At 37.5% G+C, this 27,846-nt stretch overlaps 1 protein-coding gene across 2 annotated transcripts in view; it reads left to right on the top strand.

Moving 5' to 3' along the window:
* Nucleotides 1-601: 601 nt before the first annotated feature.
* LOC104611254 (uncharacterized) overlaps nucleotides 602-27,846 on the top strand; it is a 54,049-nt gene continuing 26,804 nt past the window's right edge. Inside the window, exons 1-10 of one of the 2 annotated variants that reach the window (XM_010278253.3) lie at nucleotides 602-1,262; nucleotides 14,425-14,924; nucleotides 15,016-15,105; nucleotides 15,316-15,555; nucleotides 17,678-17,896; nucleotides 18,047-18,410; nucleotides 18,527-18,726; nucleotides 18,803-18,876; nucleotides 18,961-19,010; nucleotides 26,348-26,403. In XM_010278253.3, the coding sequence (XP_010276555.1) occupies nucleotides 770-1,262; nucleotides 14,425-14,924; nucleotides 15,016-15,105; nucleotides 15,316-15,555; nucleotides 17,678-17,896; nucleotides 18,047-18,410; nucleotides 18,527-18,726; nucleotides 18,803-18,876; nucleotides 18,961-19,010; nucleotides 26,348-26,403 (2,286 nt within the window). In that variant the 5' untranslated portion in view covers nucleotides 602-769. Of the gene's footprint in view, nucleotides 1,263-14,424; nucleotides 14,925-15,015; nucleotides 15,106-15,315; nucleotides 15,556-17,677; nucleotides 17,897-18,046; nucleotides 18,414-18,526; nucleotides 18,727-18,802; nucleotides 18,877-18,960; nucleotides 19,011-26,347; nucleotides 26,404-27,846 lie in introns of both variants that reach the window. The other variant, XM_010278240.3, reaches the window with a different exon arrangement.

Here is a 27,846-nt window from a genome sequence, read left to right as displayed (position 1 = left end):
AAGCACGAAATCCCCTCGACACTGTACTGTGTGCTTGTGCTTACCACTGATTAATGCAATACAAGTAGCATTTGTTAATTCGTGTGCCTTCTTGTTGCCTTTGTATATGTTTGCTTTATTTCGTAGGCTTATTCGCCCATTTTGAGTGCCGCACGGGGCCCACCGATTACCCCCGTGACAGTATAGCACATTTCGGTTTTCGATGAAAAAAAAGATCGTGCATCGTCGCCTTGGAGACTAGAGTAGCATGTTTGTAATGAACGCCAGAAGATTGAATGGGCCCTACTTGCGGACAGTCGCTACATTTGCAGTTACGCGGCGGCTGATCTTGTCGCACGGGTTTACGGTTAAACGCCAAAACGGGCGTCGGCAGTACCGTTGCGACCGAATTGGGGCCCAGGCGTCGGATGATTCTACATTGACGGTGATGACTGCATCTCCGTAATTGTGAATGCGTTCGTCTAGAAATACAGAAAGGAAAGCAGGACACGTGGCGTTATTTTGTTGCCCATTCCATTCGTGTACTTCCGTGCAAACAACCTCCCGTGCGAACTACGGTCAAGATTTTCCGAACTCGCCAAGGTCAAGGAAAAGAAAAGATTTCCTATTTTTTTCATGTCGGACCCCGCCGAGAGGTCTCTCAACCAACCCGCTTTGTCTCTGGAACCCTCCCTCGTCTTCTGCAAAACCCTAGTTTTTTCCAAAATTTCTCAAATCTCCTCTCTGCAAACCCTAGAGAATCATAGTTATTCTCTAAAGTGAGTTAGTCATGCCACCCCGGGCAGTGAACAGGAAGGCTGGTGCCTCGGGCACTAAGCCGGGGCCGAGGGCAAGGAAAACGATTGCCAAATCAAAACCAGAGGCAGTTCCCTCGAGTTCCCCTGGTGAAAATAAAGTGTCGGAAACGGAGGAGCCGTCGAGCCTCGTCGAAGAGAAGATGACTACGGAAGATGTGCAGAACAATGCCAAAGAAGAGATGCCGGCCTCGAAGAGTGAAGAAGTCGAGGAAGCGTCCCAGTCCTCTAAAGACAAGACTGTTGTTACAGAAGAGGTTTCTGTGACTGAGGTGGTGGCCGAGGAGCAAAGGACTGTTTCTGCAGAAACCGTCGAGGAGAAGACTTTGGAAATCACGTCGGAAGGCCCTCTCACTTTGAATGCTGGGGATGTTGGGAAGGCAGATGACATGGAGGACATAGAGTTGAGGGAAGGGGTGGACGACAAAGACAATAAGAATGGAGGTGCTCAGATGGATCTTGATGAAGGTACTAGAAATTTTCGATTTTGTTTTTTGTTTTTCGATCATTTTGGACCTTTTCTGTACACCTTTTTATTTTATTTTTTGGTATTATCCAATTACACATCTTCTGGTTCGTATATTTCTTTGATTATTTCCTTATGAAGTTGGTTTGATATATATATATATATATATATATATATATATTTCTGCTTGTATTGGTAACAATGGCGTGCCCATGTATAGATTTGGGTGTTGTTGGATATAGGTTTAACATTTTGCTTGTTTGAGTAAATATATACAGTGCTTAATGGATTGAGGGTCTCATTTGACAAACAACTTCTTCTTGATGATGTTGTAACTCACATTACATTATTAATCATTGGGTCGGAAATTATTAGTGGGCACGTGATTTTATTTTAACATTATATTAACTTTGTATTAGGTCAGAAATCCCTATTTCTAAAATGCCAGATGTTTCACATCGTACTGACGAACAGGGGCAACTTTTTGTTTATGTTTTTTTTTTTCGAGGCATGGATGGAGTCCCTGTTTTTGTTTTCTTAGGTATCAATTTTAATTCAGCTCATTATTTGGGAGATAGCAGTACCGGTTTATTCATAGTGGCTTGGTGGTGTTTATTGGGGGGGGGGACTGAACTACTTTTCCTCCTATCCTTGTATGCCTTCATTTTATCCATCCAGATTCCGTACTGATCTAATTAAGATAAAACCATTGTTGTTTTAGTTCTTAAATTTAGAGATAAAACGGTGGGTGATTTCTTGATACCCTTTTCTTTTTTCTTTTAATGGATATTCTTTATTATAAAAAGAGAGAGAACTCTGGGTAGTCTGAGTAATCTATGAAGCATTGTGACATTGTCATTGGTCAATATATGATTGATGAAGTCAGATAACCAACACGTGTTGTTTTGTGGAATTTGACTAACTTTCATTATGAGAAGTGATGCATGTACCATGAATTACTTTTAATTTCAACGCATTGCTTGTTGAAGGAGCACATTGGCTCTAGGGTATTGTGAAAAATCCATCACAAGTGGAACACAAGAAGGGTCAAAAGAGAATGCTTGTTGAAGGAGCACATTGGCTCTAGGGTATTGTGAAAAATCCATCACAAGTGGAACACAAGAAGGGTCAAAAGAGAAAGTAGAGGATTCTGTTTTTTATTGTTCTTTTGGTTCAGGTGTGTGGAAGGAGTCTTTTCTGGGTTGCTTTCTTTTGATCTGTTGTGAGATGTCTGGTTGTGAAGAGCTCTATTTTGGTGATTATCAAAAAAAAAAAAAGAGCTCTATTTTGGTGGCTTGTTTTTTGCTTTTAGGGAGCTTGGTTGCATTTCTGGTTTTGTGGTCGGTGATCTTTTTGAGGTGTTGGCTGTTTGGTTGTTTTTTTTCTCTCTTGGGTGACTTCTGGTCACCTTTCTTGTTCTTCTCTTTTATTTTTAATAAAGTTTTACTTTATTACCAAAGAAAAAACGTTTTGTTCTTCACATTGTTGGGTCATGTTACGCAGGAAACTTAAGTGTTGTTTAATTTTGACTTTACTGCTGCCAAAATCCCTTCAATTTTGATATGCTAATTGCAGCCTTTCTCAACTCTCTACTTATTTATTTATATAACTTAATTTCTTTGAGCTAGTTCAGACCATATTAGCACAGTATTTACTGATGTCTCCTGTCTTTCGTTATACATATATATATATATGTATGTATTTATGTATGTATACATACATACATACAATTTTATCATGTTTAGTTCCGTTTTGAAAGAACTTTGGTATCACTCTTTTGAATACTTAAAGAACTACGGATCTAATTAGAATGCGTAAAATACAACAATATGGTTTAAGAGGTTTGGGGAATGCAACCAAGAGGGCTATAATAAAAGAATTGTTAAGAAAAGGAGATCCTGAAGTGGCGATCTTACAAGAATCCAAACTAGCAGAATTTGATATCGAGTGGGGTAGAAGTGTGTGGAAGGCAAGGGGAATTAGTTAGGCAATGAGCCCTTCTCTAGGAACCTTAGGAGGCATAGTGACTTTATGGAAAGATGAGATTTTGGAAGGAATTGAAGAACTTGTTGGTAGATTTACAGTCTCCATTAAGTTTAAGCAAGTGGCAGATGGATTTGAATGGGTATTGACAAATATATATGGCTCCAACAGATATAGAGAAAGCAATTAGATGTAGGAAGAATTGGGAGATATTAGAGGACTTTGGGAGGGATCTTGGTGCATAGGTGGATTTTTTTATGATAAGTAAATGCATAGGTGGAGATTTCAATGTTATTAGATTCATAGGGAGACAAATAACCTGAGGCAGAGAATTAATACAGGTATGAGGAAATTCAATGATTTCATCAATAATTTTGAGCTTAAGGAATTGCCCCCTCTTACACAACAATTTTCACTTGGTCTAACCTTTAGGCAAACCCTATCTACTCTAAACTTGATAGGATTTTGTTCATTGCAAATTGGGAGGAAAATTGGGGAAATTTAGTTTCCAGGGCTTTGCCTAGGCTAAACTCTGATCATCAGCCTATCACCATTGCCAAAGAAGAGTTGGGTAGTAGGGGTCTAGTCCCATTTAGATTTGAGAACATGTGGTTGTGTCACCCTTGATTTGTAGAGAAAGTAAAGGATTGATGGATAGAAAGCAATCCAAGGCCAAAATTGGAGGGAATGAAGTTTCATTGAAAATTGAAGGAACTAAAAGCCAAAATCAAAGAATGGAATATTCAGCATTTTGTAAGAATTGAAGAGTGAAAACAAGAGGTGATTAGTCAAATTGAGGAGTTGGATGCTGAAGAAGTTGAAGGGATTCTTGAGGAAAGGGATAAGGAGGTAAGGTGGTCTCTAAGGAAACAATTAGAGGATTTATTATTTAAAGTAGAGATCAACTAGAAAAGTTGATGAGAGACTTCTTGTGGGAGCCAGGGGAATATCCAGGAAAGGAATGAGAGAGTTCCCAACGACAAAGTTAGTTGGGAAGTTGTTAGAAGGAGCAAGAAGTTTGGTGGGCTAGGGTTGGGGAATATCCAGGAAAGGAATGTGGCCTTACTTGCTAAATGGCATTGGAAATTGCCAATTGATAGGGATAAGCTGTGGGTGAAGGGTGATAACTAGTATTCATGGACTTGCAGCTGATGGTTGGGGTGCTGGTGTGATGGCTAGGGCTACAAAAGCTTCCCCTTGGAAGCCTATCCATGCCATCCTTAATTTTTTCTTACCATTTATTAGGTGGAACCCCCCCACCCCCACCCCCGCCAAATGTACAAAGCTTGTTCGGCCCTACCTTTGTTAGTTGACAGAAAATGAGGGGAAGAATCTTATGGAGGTGTACAGAACTGCAGTTTACTAGACAATATTGGAAGAAAGAAATTAGAGAATATTTGCAGAAAAAGAAAGAGGTAGGGAAGCCCTAATCGAAGTCATTACAACTAGGTGATCCATTGGGTGGAGACTTTGAAAGTCTTTGAAGGAGCTTTTGCTGCTGATCTGATGAGAAAGTGGAGGGAAGTGGCTGACTTTGCTCCATTTGAAGTTGTCACAAAGACCACCCTGGACCTCCTCAATTAATGGAATTTTCAAATTGAATTTTGATGGTAGTAGTAAAGGCAATTCATGACCATCCGGCATTGGAGGAGCTTTTAGAGATTAGGAAGGTAGAATTAGGGCTCTTTTCTCATGTCCTATTGGTGTAGGAGATTCTTTGGGAGCTGAAATTCTTGCTGCTATGGAAGGAATTCAAAAATCCAATCAATTTTCTAAACTGATATTTGAAGGGGACTAAAAGTTGGTTATTAGCGGGCTTCAAAAGGAGGAGGAGATGGGGTGGTGGGAATTGTGGGATTACATCAATGAAAAAAGGAATTTCAGGTGTTTGAGACAAGGAATGGAAATTAAGTTGGATTAAGAGAGATGCTAATTGCCTATCCATTGGCTAAACCAAGGGATGGGAAGAAACAATGTCTTTTGGGCTATGTTGTAACTGCATTTAGTTGTAGTTTCGGGGGAGTTAAGGCAAAAATATAGACATAAGTGGGTGAAGGAGGGGGGTAGAAACACAATTTTTTCATGCTATTATGGCTAATGGAAGGAGAAAGAAAAGTCTCATCTCTAAGCTTGTGATTGATGATTTAGCACTTACAGAACAGTTTGAGATTGCAGGGGCATTTGTGGTTCACTTCAAGTCTATTTACAGGAGACCCTTGAAAGCAAGACCATGGTTAAAAGCGTTGGATTGGTCTAGGATTTCTAAGGACCTCAAGGTATGGCTTGCAAGGGGTTTTGAGTTGGAGGAAATAAAGAAAGCAATATTCTCTATGGATAGATCTAATGCACTAGGGCCATATGGGTTTATGATGGCATTTTACCAAAATTGTTGAGACATACTCAAACAGGACACATAGAAGGTTTTGACTGAATTTTTTGAGAGGGGTGTGATTAATTCAGGTTTGAACTCCATTTTATAGCATTTGTACCAAAACATTGTGGTGCAAATCACCCAGAGGAGTTCAGGCCTATTAGTTTGGCAAATAGTCTTTATAAAATTATTGCTAAGGTGCTTTCCCAGAGAATTAGTGATGCGCTTCCACAAATAATTTCCCATAATCAAGGTGCTTTCGTGATGAATAGACAAATAGTTGATCAGATTTTAATTGCAAATGAAAGTGTGGAGGGCTTGAAAAGAACTGGGATAAAGGGCCTTGTGTGTAAATTGGATTTGAAAAAGGCATATGATATGGTGGATTAGCCTTTTTAATGCAAGTGTTGGAGACTTTTGGTTTTGGGGAGAGATGGTGTACATGAATACAAGGTTGCATTGTGACCTGTCATTACTTTATTTTGGTGAATGGGGTAGTGGTAGATCACTTTCATGCAATTAGGGATAAGACAAGGGGACCCCCTTTCCTCTTTCCTTTTCCCCTTTAATTGCTGAAGTCTTGGGTAGGCTAATAGCTAGGTTAGATTCTAGAAACTTGGTGAGGTGTTGGAGGTGGTAGGGATAGGGTACTGATAACCCATTTACAGTTTGTTAATGTTACAATTTTGTTCTGTGATGGAGATGATGATAGGGGAGTCATGAATTTGAAATTGGTGATTCAATTATTTAAGAAAATGCCAAATTTAAATATTAATTTTGACAGGAGTTGTGTGGTGGGGTTGAATATGGATGAGGGGGAGGTGGCAGAAATAGCTGAAATTCTAGGGCATGTTCTCTCACAATGGCCTTTAAACTATTTGGGTTTGCCTCTAGGGGACAATCCAAGAATCGAGTGATTGATAGATTCACCAAAAGGCTAGCCTCATGGAAGAAAAACTATTTGTCCTCGGGTGGTAGAAGCAAGCTGTTGAAGTCTACATTGACTTGCCTATGTATTTTTTATCAGTGCTTAGGATTCTACCTTGGACAGAGATGGTCAAACCTTCCCTGTTATGAAAGTTTGGGGTAAACTGGTTCTCCAAGGGTTGGAGCTTTTTGTTGGGAAGCTACCTTGGAAAAGTGCAACACTTGTGATTTGCTCCAAAGAAAAAGACAAACTTGGTGCTTATCCCCTAATTGGTGTATTCTCTATAAGGTTAATGGTGAGAGCTGTTATCACCTATTAATCTCCTCCCCCTTTGTTTCAGTTATTTGGATTTGGTTTCTCTCTTTGTTTGGTTGCAGATGGTCCCCCCACCAAGTGTATGAGGCTTGTTTGCTTCCTCCTTTATTAGGTAGTTGAAGAAGAGGGAATAATGTGGAGATGTACTAGAGCAGCGGTGGTTTAGACAATCTGGAAAGAAAGGAATTTAAGAATTTTTGAAGACAAAGAAAGGTATAAGGAAGCTGTGATAGAGGTCATAGCTTTTGGGATGACACATTGGGTTAAAACTTTGAAGGTCTTTACAGACTTTAAGGTTGAAGATTTCTTCAGGTATTGGGGAACTATTTCTGTTGCATCCTTGAGAAGACAAAGAATTTATGTGGATTTCTCACCCCCAAGTTTTGGACGGGTGAAATTGAATTTCGATGGTAGTTGTGTGGGCAATCCGGGCCCTTCGAGTATTGGAGGGGTAGTTAGGATGATGGAGGAAACATATTGACCTTGTATTAAGGCTCTCAATTCAGCAAGGTGATGTGGTCAGATCAGAACTATTGGCAACAGTCTACGGGGTAATGAAAGTTAAAGAATTGGGTATTGAAATGCTGGTCATTGAAGGTGACTCAAAAACAGTTGTGGGTTGGCCGAAAAAGGGAGAAGGGGTAACTTAGCAATTAAGAAATCAGTTCAGGTGCTTCAAATGGCTATCCAAAGACATGATGACTCAAATTAATTGGGTTTGTTGTTTCTTTTCAGTATGGCTGACGGTTGTACTTCTCTTGGGCTTGTTGTTTCTTTTCACAACTTCTTGTTGTACTTCATAGACAAACTATATTTTGTGCTCAATTGTAATACATGGGATGGTTAAGCTCCCTTGGGTTTGTTGTTTCTTTTCACAATTTCTTGTTGTACTTCTCTTTTTTGATATTAATGAATCTATCTTTGTGTTGTTGATAAAAAAATGTGGAGAAGTGTTAGAGCTACTATCTGCTTGACAATTTGGGAAGAAAGGAACTCTTGCATCTTCTCTGAAAAGGAAAGGAGTAAAGATGCCATCATTGAAGCAGTTACTATTAGTGTGGCACATTGGGTGAAGTCTTTGGATTTATTTTAGGGTGTCACTACAGATATGTTGTTGAGGAATTGGCTAATTCAGCCTCATGCCAAATGAAAACTAGTCCCTTTTGCTCTCCTCCAGCTTTTGGATTTATTAAGTTGAACTATGATTGAAGCAGTGAAGGAGATCCTGGGCCTTCAGGCATTGGAGGAACTTTCAGAGATGAGGAAGGGAAGGTTATTGTTGTATTCTCTGACCCTATTGGTGTAGGTGATTCACTTAGAGTAGAGGTTATGGAGGTAATAGAAGGGGTAAGGAAGACTAAAGAATTAAATAAGGCAACACCTTTAGACACAAAACATACACAAAACCAAACCAAAATAAATCATCATCATTACATAATTGTAATTCCAACCAAGGTTCAAAGTATCGGAAACACAAGGTGTATCAGAAAGGTAATTTTAAGAGATGCATCGAGATACGCTTTGGAAACACATAGATACAAACGAAAATTTAAGATATGCATGGATACTACAGTAGAAAATCCAAAAAAATTCTTAAAAATATGAACAACAATAAAAATAAGTTTTATGTGATTATAAGTTTATAACTAATTTATTTAAACATAAAAGCCATTCTTTAATGATTTATATAAAGTATTGGGATATAATTAGTAACCATTGAAAAATAATAGAACTAAAATGTATGTATGTGTATATCACTGATAAAAAAAATGTATGTGTGTGTATATATACTAATATTTATTCGTTAATATTTTTTTGAAGCCATTTATTAGTTAATATTTATTATATATAGATTTAGATAATATTTATTATGCATATAAGTTAATATATACCTTATTTTTTAATAAATAAATATAATTTGTATTCATCTTATTATTATATAAATTTTAATAATCAAATTTGAGCATTTGCTAGGAAACATCCACCAAGGCAAGAAATATTACTTTAAGCATAAAAAACATGTTATGATAAGCAATTAAGGTTGGCATAGTGGTTAATTAATAATTTATTAATTATTGTTGTAAGCAAATGACTAGGGTTCGAAACTTGTTACCTTAGTTTATGATTTTTAACAAGTTATTTGACTTAACTAACATTTAATGACATATTTAATGCCTTAATTAAAGGTAAGTCAAATGAGCATTTAATTAAATAATAATAGCATTTAATGATGCCTCAAGTTTAAAGGCTTAATTAAAATTGATATTAATGAGAAAGATGAATTAAATTTAAAAAAGAGAGGAAAATTAAATTCGACCGTTACATAATGTATATCGACCCATTTCGGAATTGTATTGGCCGATACATACCCGTAACAATCCGATACAAAGCCAATAAGGGCCCGTATCGATCTGATACGGATGAAAAATTACGAAACTATCTAATTGTATATGTTACGTGTATCAAAACTCTTTTGAAACGATATGTATTGGCCGATACATTGCGAAATTTAAAACCTTGATTCTAACACTTCCCAAACCTGTACCCCTTGAACAAAATATAAAAGCACCAAAACCTAATCTGATATAGACTTGTCAATAGCTGCCATCAACCTATCCAAACTCAAAGTCTTGTCTTCGAACATAGGATTCTAGCTTTGTTTCCTAGAACAACATTACATCTCGGTTATGTTTTCTCAGTCCATTCTACATAGAGTCCTTCCCTCTCTCAACCCTCTACCCTTGAATCCCTGAAATTTTTTAATTAATAGTATTTTTGAAGAATAAATTTACTTAAAATAAAAAATTTTCTTTATATATGTAATCGAGGTTGGGGTGGGGCGGGGACTTCATTCCCTAAATCTGACCCCGACCTTGATCAGGGATCCCTATTAATCACATCTCCATTCCCACCCCACCAAAGCAATCCCCATCCTCGACCCCATCTGGTCGGCCGGTCGGGGAAGTCGGGTACCCGGTGGGGCTGGGGAAAATTGCCATCCTTTCAAGATACTTTCCCACCACCACCTGTCTCTCAACTAGTTGATCAGTGCCCTCCCTTTCCCCAATGTTCTCTCTACCTGGACATTCACTTGCCTCGGGATCCTCTATTGTCTCCTTCCCCCCTTCTTCCTCCCTTGTCCCCCCCTATTCATCAACTTCATCATTATTATGCCTTGAATTTAGCTTTGCTTTTAGTATTTCATATTGATATCAGTTTAATTTTTTTTTTTCAATCAGTAACACTCAAAGGTATTCTATTTATATAATGAACTAGTAGAGTGGCCCCTCTCATTAAAGTAATGAAAGGGGGATAATACAAAAAGTGTGCAGCACTGACCACTACATATCATATAATAGCAGTAGAAAGAGTGGTGAAATCAATGGCCCAAATCTATAACATCCCAAAAGAGACTCTTTGCAGTAGTCTATTCATATTTTAAAAAAAAAAACTCTCTGCAGTCTGCTCAACTCTGGAATCCAGTTGAATGAACTATCCATTCTCTACGCCATGGATCTTATATCCTAAATGCTGTTGCCTATGGAGTATAGACCCAAGGGCCATCTGCAGCTGATTGCATCCACCCAATTATGACTGACATCCCTTTCCACCCCTACCCCCACATGAATACAGCATTACTTGGTTAGTGACCGTAGAATTATAGTAAAGAACAAATTAATTATGGAGGGAGGTGATGGCTGCTAAAATACGAAAGGGCAGCTTTTGGTTGTAAATCTTTCTTGCCTCAAACATCTTATAGGTCAAGTATATGTTTCACATGATATTTTCTGTTAGTACATATCCATAGATTCAGGATCTATGATATTACTCAGACTATCCAAAGCCCCAGGGGCCTCTATCCCGGAATGCATAAAGTAGTGGGAGATCCTTGAGGGTACCTTGGTTTTGTGTCACATGAACCATTTGGAAGCAGATGTATTTGCTGAGTTCTTTGTCTGGATGCATAGAAATGCCCTTGCGTGTGGGTGAGGACAGAAGAATATGGAAAACAATTTCAGAAGGTTTTTTCTTGGTTAAATCATTCTTAATGCATTAATAGGTCTGCTGGATTCCTTATTTCCTTGGTGTTGGCTGTGGGAAACTAATTTCCCATCAAAGGTTTGATTCTTTATGTGGACAGGAATGCAGGACAAAATTGTAATAATCAACTGTGGTAAGTCTTTGGACATTGGATGCTCATTGTTTGGGGAACAAAATGACCGTGCCCTATTTACCACACCATTGTGCTTTCTTTCTTGTGGTGTGAACACTTTCTGATGATTTTTTCAAGAGAAGTTGGGTATTACCTAAGGATCTTCCTATTCTAATATCCTCATGGCCAGGTATTTGTTTCAGTCCAAGACCATGGGGAATCTGAGCCCTTTCTCAATTTGCTGGAATTAGTGGAAGGAACAGAACAGGTGTTAAACATGCCCAACCTTGATGGTGATTGGGAGAATTGAGTGGCAGCAGGTTTTCTGGGTTTTTATCCACAAAGAGTTCTGTTGATTGGAGCACATAAATTATGATTCTAACTTTGACATATAAAGTATTTTGTATACACACATATTTTCTTCATGGTGCTAACTGCTAACTCATTCACCATGTAATGGCTTCAACGTCTTCTAGATTTTTTGCCAATATTAATGCTATCTGTCATACTTTAAGTATAAGTTGAGGGTATATAAAGTAGAAATGATTCGTGAATTAAAAGAAAAGATAGTAATTTTTAGGTCTTCTTTTGATCAATGTCTGGGTTGCACTTGCACACACTCTTTCTAAAAAAATGCAAATGCTAAATGATTGCTAAGCGGTGACCGGTGAGTATATACCATTACAAATTTCCCTTATTTGCTTACAAAACTAGACTATATACTAACTGTTTTAAATGATAATTTAATTGCAGTTGCAATGTTTTTTCCCTTATATATGAGATTGCATCATTATATTAAATTTTGAATTTTTTTTTTTTGATGAGTAGTCAGCACCCAGGCACTAACCAGTCATCAGTGATGACATTGAGTAGGGAGACCAAGATGGCTAGTTATTATCTTACTGCATTGACAACACTCTCTGGAAGAATAGAGATCAGCTATTCCGTTATTACATTACCTTCATCTATAGGTCTTGAATATTGTAAAATGACACCCCTATTTGTTCTTCTATAGACACCACTCACACCAAAAGGGCCTGGGTTGCCCATGGAGCAGCCCTCTAAGTTTAACTTGATACCTACCAAATAAGCTCCCCCCTGCCACTGCCACTAAGTGTAGCTAGCTTTTTTCCACTTAACTGATTCTATATTGCATAGTCCATCCCTTGGTCCAGATTGAGCTGCACCTGCTAGAAGGTATGCTAATTGAGCTAGACTTGCTATTGACTGTAGGGAAGCAGCTCCTGTTCTTCTGAAGTCTGGTACTATGCAAGTATTGGAAGGATTTGGAATCTCCTGCTCATATAATTCATGGTTGGTAATAGGTTGGCCCAGATGGATCTTTCTGGGATCAGTGCCAATCACACTGCTACAGACTTCAATGAGCAGAGGGAATTCATTTGCTATTCGTCCTGTTGGTGTAGGGAAAGAACAAAATGGCGAATATGCCAAAGACTGTAAGTGAAATAGGGTCAGGACTAGAAAAATTCTGACAGATGGATAGATAGTGGTGGTTCCTATTCCTAATGCACCAGCTGTCCAGGTGGTGCAGAACTAGCGACTGAATGATTGCATCCGCAAATGCATACATCATGCAATTCTTTTGTAAGCATCCAATGAGCCATTTGAATAGAGATCATCAATAATAATGTTGATATCATTTCTCCTATTATTGAAAATTCTAAATCCTATAGACACTCCAAAAAATTGCAGCTCTTGTAAAGTTGCAAAAGGAACTTTCCTCTTTTTGTGGGAGGAGTTGGAGCCGGTCCAAATGTATCTTTAGTTTCATTAAGAGGAGTTCACAATAAGCCAAAAGGAGGAAGGAAGTGGTTCCATAAGTCTAATCTCTAGCAACATTGCATCGATTTTTTTAGAAAACCAATGTCCTCCAAAGCTTTCTCTTAAAGCATATCTGAAAGTACTAACATATGGTTTTCAGTTTTCAGTCAAAAACTCTTCCAGGATGAGCATGCAATCTTTATAATATTTTTTTGAAAAGGTAAAGCATGGTGTTTAATCAGAAAATTACAAGTTTACAACCAAAACCTCAAAATACAGCGAAATGCTGCTCCTATCATAACAAGAATATACATTCTTTGCTCTTTGATTGTTGATTGTTCTGTCTTCCTTGAACAAAAAGGACCCTGTTTTCTTATTGTAAGACGATGGAGTCATAAAATGCCACTGACCTGGTCAACCCAACTTAAACCTGGGTCAGACTGGTCTGTTTTCATAAGGTGTGCTAAGTGCTGGAACATTCTAGAATGCCAAGTTAGAGCATCACTATTGAAGAAATAGAATATTCTAGAATAACATCAGCCAACTTTAACATGTGCTCAAATCAGTTAAAGGACATTCCAGAATAATTAAGGGTAAACTAGTAAAGATAAAAGTCTTAAGAATAATTTGGAATATGGGGACCCAAGCTTCTATAAATGTATAAATAGGAGTCCCATACCCATTTTGGGATGACTTTTTTTCTTGGGATTTTGGGACTCTTAACCCATTACTCATTGGAGACCCATTTTCTATCTCTCTCCTTCCCCTATTTCTCTCATTTTTCTCACCTATTTCCTCTCCTCTCTCCTGCAACCACCTTCACCTCACCTCTGCCGGAATTCCAGCTCCGGCGAACTACAGCAGCCTGATCCCTCGCCAGAGGGTATGTAGGCAGCCCCCTTGGGGGTCCAGCCACCTCTGTTTCTCTTCTCTTTTTCCCCTTTCAGCCTATCACCTTCTCACACTTTCAGGGCATAAACCACATCTCCACCGCTTTAGACTTAGCAAAGATCAGTAAACTGTCAAATCCTATTTCATTTCTTCCTTGGGCTACGTGCCTTTGTTGGTTTGAAATGCATGATATATGCTTTAGGGTCCCCTTGGTTGCTGATGTTGTTTCTATTTTTTCTTTTGGGGGGGGGGGGTGTTATAAGATGCAGCTAGCTTGAAAACCCCTCTCTTGTTTGCATGCTTGTGCTGTTTTTGCACAAATATACAGTTGTTTTATCTTTTTTCCTCTCGCCTATACCCATTAGAGAATTGATTTTTTATTGCCATTGGGAAATGATTCGAAATTGTTGTGAGATTTTTAAATTCGTTAAGGTACTCTAGTACAGAGTAGTAATGGAATGATTGCACCATTTACGTAACTGGTTGTGAGTGGCTACTTGAATTGCTGTCTTGTTGTCTTGAAGTGATTTCTCAGTTTATGCGATGTTTGGCAGACTTAACTGTTCTAGAACGAGGTCTATATGCTATTGAAAGGACTTTGTTGTTATGCTTTTTAGCCAGCATCAGCTTATAGGTTCCTAGATGTTGTTTTATATTGGTATTTATCATTGGTACCTAAGCTTATCTGCTTGTTAGCAATGGGAGAAAGATTGTGAATTGCTGATGGCTTGGTTGTTTCAGGTGCCAAACAGGTTATAGTTGAAGAGACTGAAGCTGATGAAGTTGAAGATATCAAACTGGTTGGGGATGTAGATAACACTGCTGGTACCAATGGAAATGATAATAGGGATGGAGAGGATGACAAGATTGGAAGTGATGAGGAGGAAAATGAGGAGGAAAATGAAGAGGACAACGAAGAAGAAAATGAGGAGGAAAATGAAGAGGACAACGAAGAAGAAAATGAGGAGGAAAATGAAGAGGAAGATGATCCTTCTTTATACATGCAAACTCCTCTTACAGAGAGGAAAAAAGATAAGGAGTTTGAAATTTTTGTGGGAGGGTTGGACAAGGAGGCAGTTGAAGAAGATTTAATTGAAGTTTTCGGGAAATTTGGGGAAATTCAAGCTGCAAGGATAGTAAAACATCCAACTACAAAGAAAAGCAAAGGTTTTGCATTTATTCGATATGCCTCTGTTGAGCAAGCCAAAAAGGCGCTGGCTGAGTTGAAAGATGGGACAGAGGTTTTGCACCTTGATCTTTGAAGCTCCCATTCTCTTTATAATATCTGTCTAATTTCACTTTTACTTATGTTGTCCTTATTTTCCTTGAAAGGTGAGGGGCAAGCGTGTTGGTATATCCCAGAGTCAGGACAATGATACACTTTACATGGGTAACATTTGTAAGACTTGGACAAAAGAGCATGTAAGCTTTTATTCTTTGTGGTTTGCTGTTCTTAATTGCACATGCATACTGTCAAAATGCAAGCAAGTAATTTGATGAGTCCATATCAGCAGCCCTTATTATAGTCTGCAACTGTTTAAATTTTCTTTTTATATTGTTACTGCAGGCAATGCAACTGTCACCTGCCTTTGTTCACGATCTAATGCTGTTATGCTTTTTTCTGGGTACAAGGTACTTGAAACATTGAAAAGCTTTGGTGTTGAACAAATTGTGGAGACGTATTTACCTGATGATCCTAAGAATGAAGGGAAGAATAAAGGTTTTGCTCTTCTGGAATTTAGTACCCACTCTGATGCCATGGCGGCATTTCATCGGCTTAGAAAGCCGGATGCTGTCTTTGGCCGTGACAGAAGTGCCAAGGTGGCATTTGCACAGTCTTCAATTCATCCCAGTGAGGAAGCTCTTTCACAGGTTTGGCATATTCTAAATTTGAATGTTCTCAGCTTTTTGTCCAAATTAGTTTCATCCTTTATTGTTTCTGATGATTTGGATCTCATGAAATCTGAAAACCCTTATAAATGTTTTAATGGTAACAGAGAATTTTATTAAGAAAGAAAAAAAATCATGAGGGGACTTGCGGCCGAAGCAAAAATAATTTACACCGAGATGAAGTGTAAAATCTACAACACCCGTCATCCAAACGAAATCATGCTCATAGAAAATATATTGCATATAAAACACCCAAAATGTGGTAACCCTAATTTCTCCCTACCTCCAGACCCCTCCAAAACAACATTCCTATCCAATCCTATGTCCTTGAGAACCTACTGCATTGATTATTTCTAACATTTTCTGCCTCTCCCTTGACTTCTGTGGCTTTCAGACATACCTCCTATAATCCTATTGATGAAAATGCCACAATTGTCTCCTTGGTGCTTTCTGTCGCTTTTTTCTTCCTCCATCACAAGCTGCCTTCTCCCACTCATTGTAAATGACTTGATTTTTTCTTCTCTCAGTTTGTTTATTTATTTATTTGGATAAATGTGGCTTCAGCATGATCTTCTCCTCCCAAGAAAAGCATCCCAAGTGTTTTTCGGTAATAAATAAAAAATAAAATTTATTCAAGATAAAGACAGAAGTAAAACCAAAGGTGATAAGATATCACCCATAAGAAAACAGAAGAAGAAACTCAACACCCACAAAACATGTTTTTAAATAAACAGCTTTGAGCTCCTTCCCAAACCTTTACAAAAATAGAATCCCCCTAGCGTTTGACAGACATCCCAATCAGCATTCTAATCCATCACCCACGATCTAATCACCTTCCCAGGAAGACATCAATTATACAGAATGCATAGACATATTCTTTTCCAATTCCAAAAACGTTTTTCATGCTAATTCCTCACCTCGCAAAAATCGTAGACCTAAAGTCTTGCTTACTTGAACCTCTGTTTCAACAATTTTTTTTTTTTTTCAAGATCTAACTCCCCATCCACCTTCTTCTCTTGATTAATAACCACCTTCTCATCTTCTTCTTGGTCTTTATCATCCCTTTCATCGATTTCAATCTCTTCTTCTATCAGCCCCAGGACTTTTGTCATATTGATATGGTACTTACATGCTTTTGCTTTTGGCCACTATGGGCGGGTTTTTGCCCTATAACAAAGCTATGAGTTGTAAAACACACCTGCAATAATTCAGAAAATATAGAAAAGAAAAGAAAAAGAAAGAAAAGAGAGAAGTTTCTGCAGAAGTATGTGGAAGGAGATGAGAGAAGAAGAAATAAGAGAAGAGTTTGATCCTCTAGCCCCCAATTAGATCTTTTATTCTTTTAGTTTTAATCTGAATACAATTCACTGGAATGCCCTTAATGGGGTGGCCAGCACTAAAGAAATAATAAAAAGAACACAAAGAGGCCCATAACTAAGGGCCAATAACCAAAAGAACACAAACATAACATAATTTAAGTGAAATAAAGAAGTTAATGCCCATTTGGCCCATTCTCACTACACTATTTCATCTGATTCTAAAATATAGACCACTTAGTGTATGCAGATATCCAGAAAATATCATTATATCAGATAGAAATGCAAGACTGATGCAAGTTTTTCAATATTACATTTTTTTTTTTAAATTGTACAATGAGCCACCTGTGGCATAGCTCCAGGTTTTTGTGTTTTCAATTAAATAGCACATATGCCAATCATGTGGCATAAGCTAAAAGTTTATGATGTATGCTTGGATTATATATTGGTAGACTTGTGAAAATATTTGGTGCAGAATATGCTCTTAAAGAAAAAAACGGCCCAAAGATTAAAATTGGGCCCAATATGCTTGGTTTCGTTGAGAAATAGAAAACAATAGTTGTGCTTTAGGCTATGTTCTTTTCATGATAGGGGGAAGGGGGTCCAATCTGTAAACTCATGGTTATACTTTAGGCCCTTTAACAGCCAAACCTTTCTTTTCCATATCTTTTACATGGAAAATACAGCCTTAAAAGTAAACATTCTGGATAAGGTGCAGTTGCTCTTTGAAAGAGAATTTTTTTACCAATTAAATGCAGGGGGCAAAATTTCACTTTTCCCTTTTGTAGGTGAAGACTGTATATGTTGAAGGCCTGACAGATTCTTGGGACAACGAGAAAGTTACGGAGCTCTGCAAGCAATATGGTGACATAGAGAAAGTCCAGTTATCTCGGGATCTTGTTACCAAGAGGAAAGATTTTGGATTTATTACATTTACTTCTCGAGAAAGTGCTGTAGCTTGTATAGAAGGGATCAATAATGCCCAGATTGGGGAAGGAGATGTCAAGGTGATTATGTTTTCAATATCAATATTTATTTTATATTTAAACATAAATTACATAATGTTAAGTCTCATTTCAGATCAGAGCTAACATTTTGGTAAATAAATTTTGCTGGATATTCAATTACATGTTTTGAAGTTCTGTTTCATGCCTCAGATCAAAGCTAACCTTGCAAAGCCTCAGAATAAGGGCCGACTTGCAAAGCAGGGTGCTCGGGGTGGTTTTAAGGTTAAAAAGGAGGGAGACAAGGTTGAAGAGACTGGAACATCGAAGTCAAAAAGCCATGTAAACTCCAAAGGGAGTGCAAGAAAGAAGAAAGCTCTTCACAAGGCTAAAAGTGCCAAGGGAGGCAAGCCAAGTAAATCCCAAATCAATGTTTCCGGAGGTCAAAGCACTGGGGTGCCTTTCAGGTCAGATGAAACTAACCGCCAGAGAAAGGGAAAACCTGCAAAGGGTGAGAAGCGTAGTAGGAGAGAGGTTGATGCTGGTTATAGTGGGCGGTCATCAAAGAAGGCACGAGGTAGTTGTAAACTTTATTACTACAACGAATTCAGTAATTTACATTGTGTTTGACTGTTCATCATTTCTAGGTATTGTTACATGTGAGTTTATTTTTTTCTTTACATGGATATGCAGGCAATACGCATGGTAGGCCAGCCACTGGTTTTGGTAACCAAAGAAGCAAATCTCGTTTTGGGAAGGCAAGGCCAAACTATGGGGCAGCTTCTTTTGTACATGGGAATTCCTATGCACAGGGGTATCTTGCACCTGCATCCAGGTACCAGAGTTATGCTTATGGAGCAGCTTCCGGATCTAAAGGGCACTACTCAGATTTGGTTAGTTTCGATTCCTCCTCATTGTCTTGCAACTGTGTGTTGCTTGTTGATTAACTATATGGGTAATACTCTTTAGGAGCCTCATGCTGGATATGTTGAACCTGCTAATCATAAACAAGGCCAGGATCAATATGGTTATGGGATGAGAAGGTTTGTTTCATCCAGGTTTCACAGGTTTGATTTCACCTCCTTGGTTTTTTGGTTATTGGTGCTAAGCCTTTTTATGGTCAACAGAGGTGCTGGATACTCTGCCCAGGGGAGCAGTGGTGCTGCTTATGGAGGAGGTGGGATATCTGAATCAAGCTAATCTTGCTTCTATATGTTTTTGGAAAGAACAATGTTGCCGGAAAGACATGATATCGGAAGGGCTTTAAGCTTTGACCAATCAAAACCCCCACATGAATTTGATAAAAAACCACATAACAGATTACTGCTTTTATGATGCCAGTTGATTGGTTAGTTTTTCCAGTATCATGTCTTTCCAGTTTCATAGTTTTTTATTGATGAATTATTCCAGTTTCATAGTTGAACTCTTTATTTTTTATTAATGCCTTTTAGGTTCTCATTTTACCATTGAATATTTCATTTTTTTGTTTTGTTTTTCCCTTGCAATATCTTAGGTTCTTTTATATATGTTTACGAAAGATGTAAATGATCAGTTGTTTTTTGATACTAAAAGAAAAATTTTAGGGTTAATTACTTAAGTTGCCCCTGAACTATCTGACAAGTACTTAAAGTGTCCCTGAGGTTTAAAAACTGACTTAAAGACATGCCTTCTCTCCTTTTCTCTTCCTCCCCTCTTAAATTCGAATTTCGTTAAGTCTTGCCTTTAAATTAGATAGAAACTCTTTTACCCTCGACTGTTCTTTAAATTTTCAAAACATGCCTTCTCTCCTTTTCTCTTCCTCCCCTCTTATTCTCTTTTCCTTTTCTCTCCTCTTCATCTTTCTTCCTCCTTGTTCTTCCCCTTGTTCTTTGTGATTGTATTCAAAGTCACTAGAGTTAAGATTTCAGTACCTGTTTTGTCTTGTGCTCTAATATGTGAAGTGTTAGGAAAAGCTCTGCTGGGAAACTGCCTGCAATTACAATAGTAGAGTTAAAGAGAATAGTGCTGCTACGGCTGCTCACTGTTGACACTGCTAAATTAATTCTAATATGTTAAAAGTGTTAAGAAAAGCTCTTTTCTTGCTTTTCATGTTAATCAATTTAATCTAAAGGTTCTGCACGTTTTACTCAATAAACTCTATTGTGCACCTTACTCAAAAATCAAGTTTTGCAGTTTTTCCTTTTAATGGGCTGTGTTGTAGCTTAAAAAAAGGGTTCTACTATTTAAATAAATCTTGAACATTTGAATGGCTGAAACAGAACTCAGAACTCAGAACTCAGAACTATTAGCTATAGTTGTCTTCACAAGTCACAACCAGATCTACATGTATTACTGCATTTGAATGCTTTTGAAGGATCAAGCTTTTTAAGTGTTTGATCTGCCCTTCCAACTCATCTCAGACAAAGCAGAACAACAGACCAGTTTTTTTTTTTGTTTTTTGGCAGTTAGTACATCAGGGCATTTGGTAATCATGTGATAGAGAGCAAAGCTATTAATCCAACCAAAACACAGACAAAGAAATTGGGTTCAAAGGATTTCCAAAGGTTAAGGGTGATCATGGGCCAGGCTTAGCATCGATTATAAGGGCTATAAGCTAGGCCTGGCCCAGCCTATACCTTGGGCCTAGATTGCAAGACCAAGCTCGGCCCTACATGGGCCTGGGCCGGTCTTATGAGCTTTCCGGGCCTAATGAGTAATGGCTTTTTTTTGATCAATTAACGAGTAATGAGTAATGACTTTTGGCCCATGACATTAAATAATGAAAATTTAATTATTTAAAATTTTAAATTAAATAACATGTAAATGTGATAAATACAAAAAAAATTGCACAAGCCAAAGTTAAATTGATCTTGGCTAGGCTTTAAGCCTATGGGCTATAGCCAAAAAAAGGCATCAGCCTTATTTAATTGCTAGGCTTGATCTGGCTTTGGTTACCTATCCTATTATAGATGAAGGCAAGGCCTTCATTATCATTCCCATTCTTGAGTAATGTGAGACTAGGAACAACACTAACTAGTTAGTGCAACCATTGAGTGTTTTCCCGAGTCCCACATTGCTTAGGGAATGAGAATGAAGGCTTTGCTTAGGAGGACAATTCTCATACTTGAATTGACTCAAGTGTTGACATGTTTTAATTCATAAATATTTATTTATATGTTAAAATAAAACTTAAAACCTTTATACTTTATATTTTTATATAAAATAGTAAGCATTTAATATAAAATAAAATATACTTGTTTGTATATAACATATAACATATAAAATATAATATATATTATCATATATAAAAATAAGTATATATATTATCATATACAGTGTTTTAAAAGCATAAGGGCCAATTTGTGCCTGAGGTGCAAGGCGAGGCGTGCACCTTTTTATGCAAGGCACAAAACTACCAAAAAAAAACTAAAAAATATAAAAGTTAGAAAATTAAAAAAGCCAAAATAATAAAACAAGAAAAATTCAAAAAAGTATTAAACATAATGTTAATAAAAAATATAAACTTAAATTTTAAAATAAATGTTTTAAAAAACCTATTATCTAAAATTAAAATACATAAACATAACATGTAAAGCATATTCAAATGAAAATTTAAAAACAAAAGCAAATATATAAAGCATTTTCAAGCATGTAAAACCCACGATCTCTTTTTTTCCTTAGTTGCATTGCTTTAAGTAGCTAATGTGATGTAAAACATATTGCATTCTTGATTCTATGAGTCACCTTTGTACTACGCCCCTCGAGGCAAGCCTGGACAAGTCTATGTTAGGGTCTGAAATTCTTATTTCTCACATAAAAAATAATGATTTTATAACTTCCATTGCCTTTTAAGAAGATATTTTATTGCAATGAATGAATGAACAACATTAGCAAATAGGGGGTTCTCGGAGCTTCGGTGAGCGGAGCCCCTGGCCTAGCTGTTGGACTAAAAAAAAAAAACAAAAAAGCGCACGCCCGGGCTGAGGTGCAAGGTGTACCAGGCGGATACCCCAAAATGTGCCTAGGTGCGCCTTTTAAATCACTGATCATATATATATTGCGGGCCGGGCTTGAAGTATTAGGCCCAAGCCTGGGCCTGAATTTTCCGGGCTTGATACAGGCCCGGGTTGGACTAAGAATGATCACCCCTACCAAAGGTGCAAACCTCAAAAGTGGATTTTTGTGGAAGAGAACTTCAGCCTCTCTTTCTTCAAGTCCCATTTTCTTTGAAGAGGGAAAAATAAGCCCTAAGGCTGTGTTTAGTTTGAAAAAGAAGTTGGGAAAGGTAGAGAAACTTTTACAAATCTTGTATAGGTTTCCCTACCTTTCCTTCCTCACCCTATCTTTTCTTTCAAACCAAACATAGCATAAAAGGCTAAAGCAGGAAGGCTGAAAGAAATAAATGTTACTTGGGTATTTTCTGGTTTTTTATCAGAGAGATATTGTTTGCAGAAACTGTATAATAATGTTACTAATCCATTCATCAAAAAATGAAACCCATTTCTGTTAAGTGATTGCAAGAAAAGTTGTTGCTGCCGCTTTTGTTTGGTACAAACAACAGTTTAGCTCCTTCAACTACTATTGAGAAGATGGAGCCTCTATTGAAGCTCATAAGGGTCTTGTTTGGTACAAGCAACAATTTAGCCTCTTCAACTAAGGCATAATTGAATTTGAAATGCGATGGACATTTTTTCTTCCAGTGAAAAATACCTTGAAAAGATCTTGGGTGATATTGATTGCGAAGTCAGCAACTGATTTGCTATTGAGCAAGGCATGCGTCTGTTTATCCGGAAAATGCAGTGGATATGTTGAGAAACAAATTTGGGTTTGTTCTACATATGATAAGGTTGGTGGTGACTGCTGAGGGCGAAATTGGGTTTTCGAAAAATTAAAAGTGTCATGTGGTGTCACATATAAGCGGGATGTGATGGACAACTAACGGAACTAACAGAACTAACGGAAGGGTAGTATATATCATATTGTGTCATACTTTAGGGGTCTTTAAGTGGGTTTTTAAACCTTGGGGGTGCTTTAAGGTATTGCCAGATAGTTCATGGGTATTTTAAGTAATTAACCCAAAATTTTATTAGAAAAAGGAGGAAAAATGCTAAATACATCCACCAGATCGATAAGTTAGTTTCTCCTCGATAAAAAAATGATGTTTCTCTAGTTAACTGCTCAGAATATATATTTAGAGAAATAGCCTAACTGTTAATGTTTAATATTGGACTGCTACTTGCCCACTCAGTTAACCCTATATAGTTGGGATATGGCCCTGTTGGGTTGAGTTCAGAGAAGTACCTTGTGCCCCTACTTAGGATTTTAGGCATTATGCTAGTGAAGGCAGTTCTTAGACTCCATCCTAAGAAGAATGGATTTTGGCTCTAAATGGCGAAATTGAATGGAAGTCTGTGTGAATAGTCCTTTTTCAGTCCTGGTAAATGGAGTGTCTTGTGGTTGCTTCAGGAGTTCTAGGGGCATAAGGCAAGGGGACCCCCTCTCTCCCCCTTCCTTTTTATTTGTGTAACTGAAGCTCTTAAGTAGATTGATGGAAAGGGCCACGACAGGGGGTTTTATAGAAGGATTTCAGGTGGGAGCTGAAAGGGTGGAGGTTTCTTTGTTGCAGTTTGCAGATGACACTCATATTTTGTGATGCTTCAGCCGAACAGCTTGGTTATGTAATGGCAGTGCTGCAATGGTTTGAGGTTGTGTCAGGCCTTAATGTAAACATGCACAAAAGTGAATTGGGTGTGGTGGGAGAAGTGCCAGAGATTGAGAGGTGGGCGGAGGAATAGGGGTGTAAAAGAGGTAAACTTCCTTTGAAATATCTGGGGATGCCTCTAGGTGATAGGTGCAATTCCAAATCAATTTTGGAGCCTATTGTGGAGTTATTAGACAAGCGTTTTGGCTTCTTGGAAGTCCAAGTACTTATCCTATTGGAGGTAAATTAACTCTGCTGAGAAGTGTGCTATCCTCCCTCCCTTTGTATTTGCTCTCTTTGTATCCAATTCCTAGTGGGATGGCTAAGTCTTTAGAGGGGAAGATGCAAGATTTTCTGTGGAGAGGATGGGGAGGGAAGAGAAGAAAAAATTCATGCTGTTTGGCTGGTCCAAGATTTGTAAATCCAAATCTCAAGGGGGCTTGGGTGTGAGAAGAATAAAGGATCTCAATTCTGCTTTACTGGGATAGCGGTTTTGGAGATTTGGTGAGATCCAAGGTGGTCTGTGGAGGAGGGTGATAGCAGCCAAGTGGGAGGGTGATAGCGGTTTTGGAGATTTGCTGCACCTGCTGTATAGCACTCCAGTGGAAACAGGGATAGAGGATAGAAGAGTTTGGAAGTGGGAGAAGTTGGGGGTCTTCTCTGTTAGATCCTTTTACATCTATTTTTCCAGATCAGAGGATGAGCCAATCCCAGTTAATACTGTGTGGTGTAAGGGTGTGCCCACAAAGGTGGCGTTTTTTGTCTAGAAAGCCTACTTGAACAGGATTTTAACTAGGGATAATCTGGAAAAAAGGGTATGCAGTATGCTGCTCATTTATCAAAAATAGAAAAAAAAGAAAGGAAGGGTATGCTGCTGGACACAACTGTTTGTATGATTTGTCAGTCATACCGAGTCAGTCAACCATCTGCTACTTCACCGTGGTTTGTCCTATGAGGTTTGGAATAAGGTCAGGAACTTGTATGAGGTGAACAGTTGTTGCCCTGAATCAGTAGCCGATTTTGTGAAGAGTTGGAGAGTCAAAGGCCTCACTAAAAGAGGGAAAGTTGGCTTGGAACCTGACTTGTGCTGCAGTTTTCTGGTGCATCTGGCAGGAGAGGAATGCAAGGATCTTCAAGAACCAACACATCTCTTCAGACACAGTGTTTCAGAAAGTTATGGGAAAAATATTTTCTTGGTTAGCAGTAAACAATGTATTTAAGGACAGGAATTTTAGTTCCTTTTTTGCTGTTGTGAATCTTTTTGTATATTAGGGTTTGGGGGTATAGTTCTGCTGGTTGCAGTTTTTGTAAAATCCCTGTGTACAGTTCCTTGTTGTGCATGTTTTTGTCTCTAATGAAAATTTCACATTACCTGTTTCAAAAAAACGTTCAGTAGGCACATCCATACCTACTCCTTTGAAATTTACATGCTAGCGAAGTTGAAATGATTATGGTTATAACTGTGAGTAGAAATCAGTTCTTAAAAGGTAAAGGGATACTTTGGTCATTTTAAGGTTGTAAAAGGGTAGCTGAGGTGTATTAAAATAATTTACAAGGGGCCAATGGCCATAAAAAGTTGGTTTGCATTCTAGAGGGTGTTATGGGTATTTTCTGAGTTTTATCAAAGTTACAATTTGCACATGTACTTCCAAACTTCAGTCTCGAGAAGAAGTTCCATGATATTAGTCCGTAAGGAGCTTCAGTATTTTAAAAGCGCAAGGGCCAATTTGCGCTTGAGGCGCAAGGCGAGGTGCGCACTTTTTTGAAGCAAGGTGCAAAATTACAAAAAATGCTAAAAAAAGTCAAAATAAAAAAAACTAAAAAATGCAAAAAATATTAAACATAATGTTAATAAAAAATATAAACTTAAATTTTAAAATAAATGTTTTAAAAAACCTATTATCTAAAATTAAAATACATAAACATTTTTTTTTGGAAAATGGTAATAACATGTAAAATATATTCAAATGGAAATTTAAAAATAAAAGCAAACATATAAAGCATTTTCAAGCATGTAAAACCTATAATCTTTTTTTTCGTCAATTGCATTACTTCAAGTGGCTAATGTGATGTAAAACATATTGCATTCTTGATTCTATGAGTCACCTTTGTACCACGTCCCTTGAGGCAAGTCCGAACAAGTCCATGTTAGGGTCTTAAATTCTTATTTCTCACATAAAAATAATGATTTTATAACTTTAATTGCCTTTTAAGAAGATATTTTTTTGGAATGAATGAATGAACAACATTAGCAAATAGGGGGTTCTTGGCGCATGCCTAGGCGCACCAGGCGTGCGCCTTTGTGCCTATGTGCATCTTTGGGCCGCCTTTTAAATCACTGAGGAGCTCTTGTCTCCTTGTACTTTACCTGCTAAAATAACATTTTTTTTTCACATATACAGATAGAGACCTCAAGTATATAAAATGATTAATGACCATAATCTGCCTTTTTTCCTTATTCTATCTGAATTAGCGGAGAGGCCTTACTTCTGGAATGCCAAACACAACCTAAATTAGAAAAAGGGAAAAAAATCTTTAGTCACTTTTGTCCTTTGGATGGTATTTTTATTGTTTCTCACTTTTCCCCTACTGTTCTTGTGTCCACAAAAAAGTGGTGTTTATTAGTGTTTCAGTGGAATATTTCTGGTGCTCTTGTTTGTTCTTAACATGTTAGACTTATTTTGGGTTATGATTTTTTTATTTTAGCTTACATGCCACTGATTTACTAGAAATGAATAAATATTGTATTGCACCTAAAGCAATTACTTAATAGGACAGTTGGAAAAAACTGAAGTCTTCTGATGGAATCTGATATCTTTATGACATTGCTGCAGGATCAGTACTTCCACCTTCCTATGCTCCAAATTACTCAGGCTATTCTGGATATGAGGTCTCTCTCTCTCTCTCTCTCTCTCGTGCATTTGTGTGTGTGTGTGTGTGCGCTCATGTGGGCACACACCCAACTTTCTTGTGGAAAAGATTTTCTGAATGGGTCATTTAGATATACATCATCTCTTTACTGAGATATATTCAAATGTAATTTTTGTTATTGATGTTTTGAATTTCAAAATGATAAACAGACAAGTTGTATTTTCTTGTATTCTTTACTGATCAGCTTATACCACTTTTATGTAACATTCTGTGTGAGATCCATCTGTACTGATATCTGCTTGAAATGACACAATGTTGAATATCTGTGCTATAAGATGATTTGTAAGGCATACATGAAAAAATTGTATGCTTAGAAGTGCTCTATGAGCTTTTAGGATTTAACAAATTCTCGAAAAAGGGAAAAATGATAATGTTGCATGGGAAATGAGGTTGACCTCCTAGGTAACTTTGGGATTTGGTATATGCTTGGGGTGGTTGTAGGGTATGTAGATTGGCTCTAATGATGATTTAGGTTTGTGTAACCAGCCCTAACTAATAGAGAGATTGAGTGACAGTTTCCTTTTTTTTTAATTGTAAGGTAGGAAAACTTTGTTGTATTAATAGAAGTTCGAAGCAAATTACCATATGTGGTTCCCTCTGAACCAAAATACAATGTGAAGCTGCATATTAGTAACACAGTTTCTTTAAAAGAAGGAACCAGGCTAAGGATAATTCATTCATATAGAAATATTTCCTTCACAAAGCATCTATGATTTAGGTTTGTGTAACCAGCCCTAACTAATAGAGAGATTGAGTGACAGTTTCCTTTTTTTTAATTGTAAGGTAGGAAAACTTTGTTGTATTAATAGAAGTTCGAAATAAATTACCATATGTGGTTCCCTCTGAACCAAAATACAATGTGAAGCTGCATATTAGTAACACAGTTTCTTTAAAAGAAGGAACCAGGCTAAGGATAATTCATTCATATAGAAATATTTCCTTCACAAAGCATCTATGAAAAGGGACGATGTTAAACCCCTTAACTACCAAAAACCAAAAGTTTTCTGTAGCTGCAGTTCTTCTGAAAACTTTATCTTCCTAGGCATATTAACCTTCAAATATCTTGTAATTCCTTTCCCTCCAAGTTTACCAAATTACTGCTGTTTGTAAGGTATTCAAACAATTTTATCTTTTATATTCAGTCCCTGGAGATGCCAACATTTGAGACCTCCACTATTTTTTTTGATAAAGGAAAGTAGTTTTATTAATTCAAATAACAGCAGTACAGTAAGCCTAGGAGGAGGCACGAGGTACAAACAATTTTATCTTTTCTATTCAGTCCCTGGAGATGCCAACATTTGAGACCTCCATCACTATTTTTTTTTGATAAAGGAAAGTAGTTTTATTAATTCAAATAACAGCAGTACAGTAAGCCTAGGAGGAGGCACGAGGTGTTACCTCC

This window comes from Nelumbo nucifera, chromosome 4 (genome assembly GCF_055504915.1).
Source record: "Nelumbo nucifera cultivar China Antique chromosome 4, China Antique-T2T, whole genome shotgun sequence".
Taxonomy (NCBI): Eukaryota; Viridiplantae; Streptophyta; class Magnoliopsida; order Proteales; family Nelumbonaceae; genus Nelumbo; species Nelumbo nucifera.
This window is presented reverse-complemented; position numbering and strand designations above follow the sequence as displayed.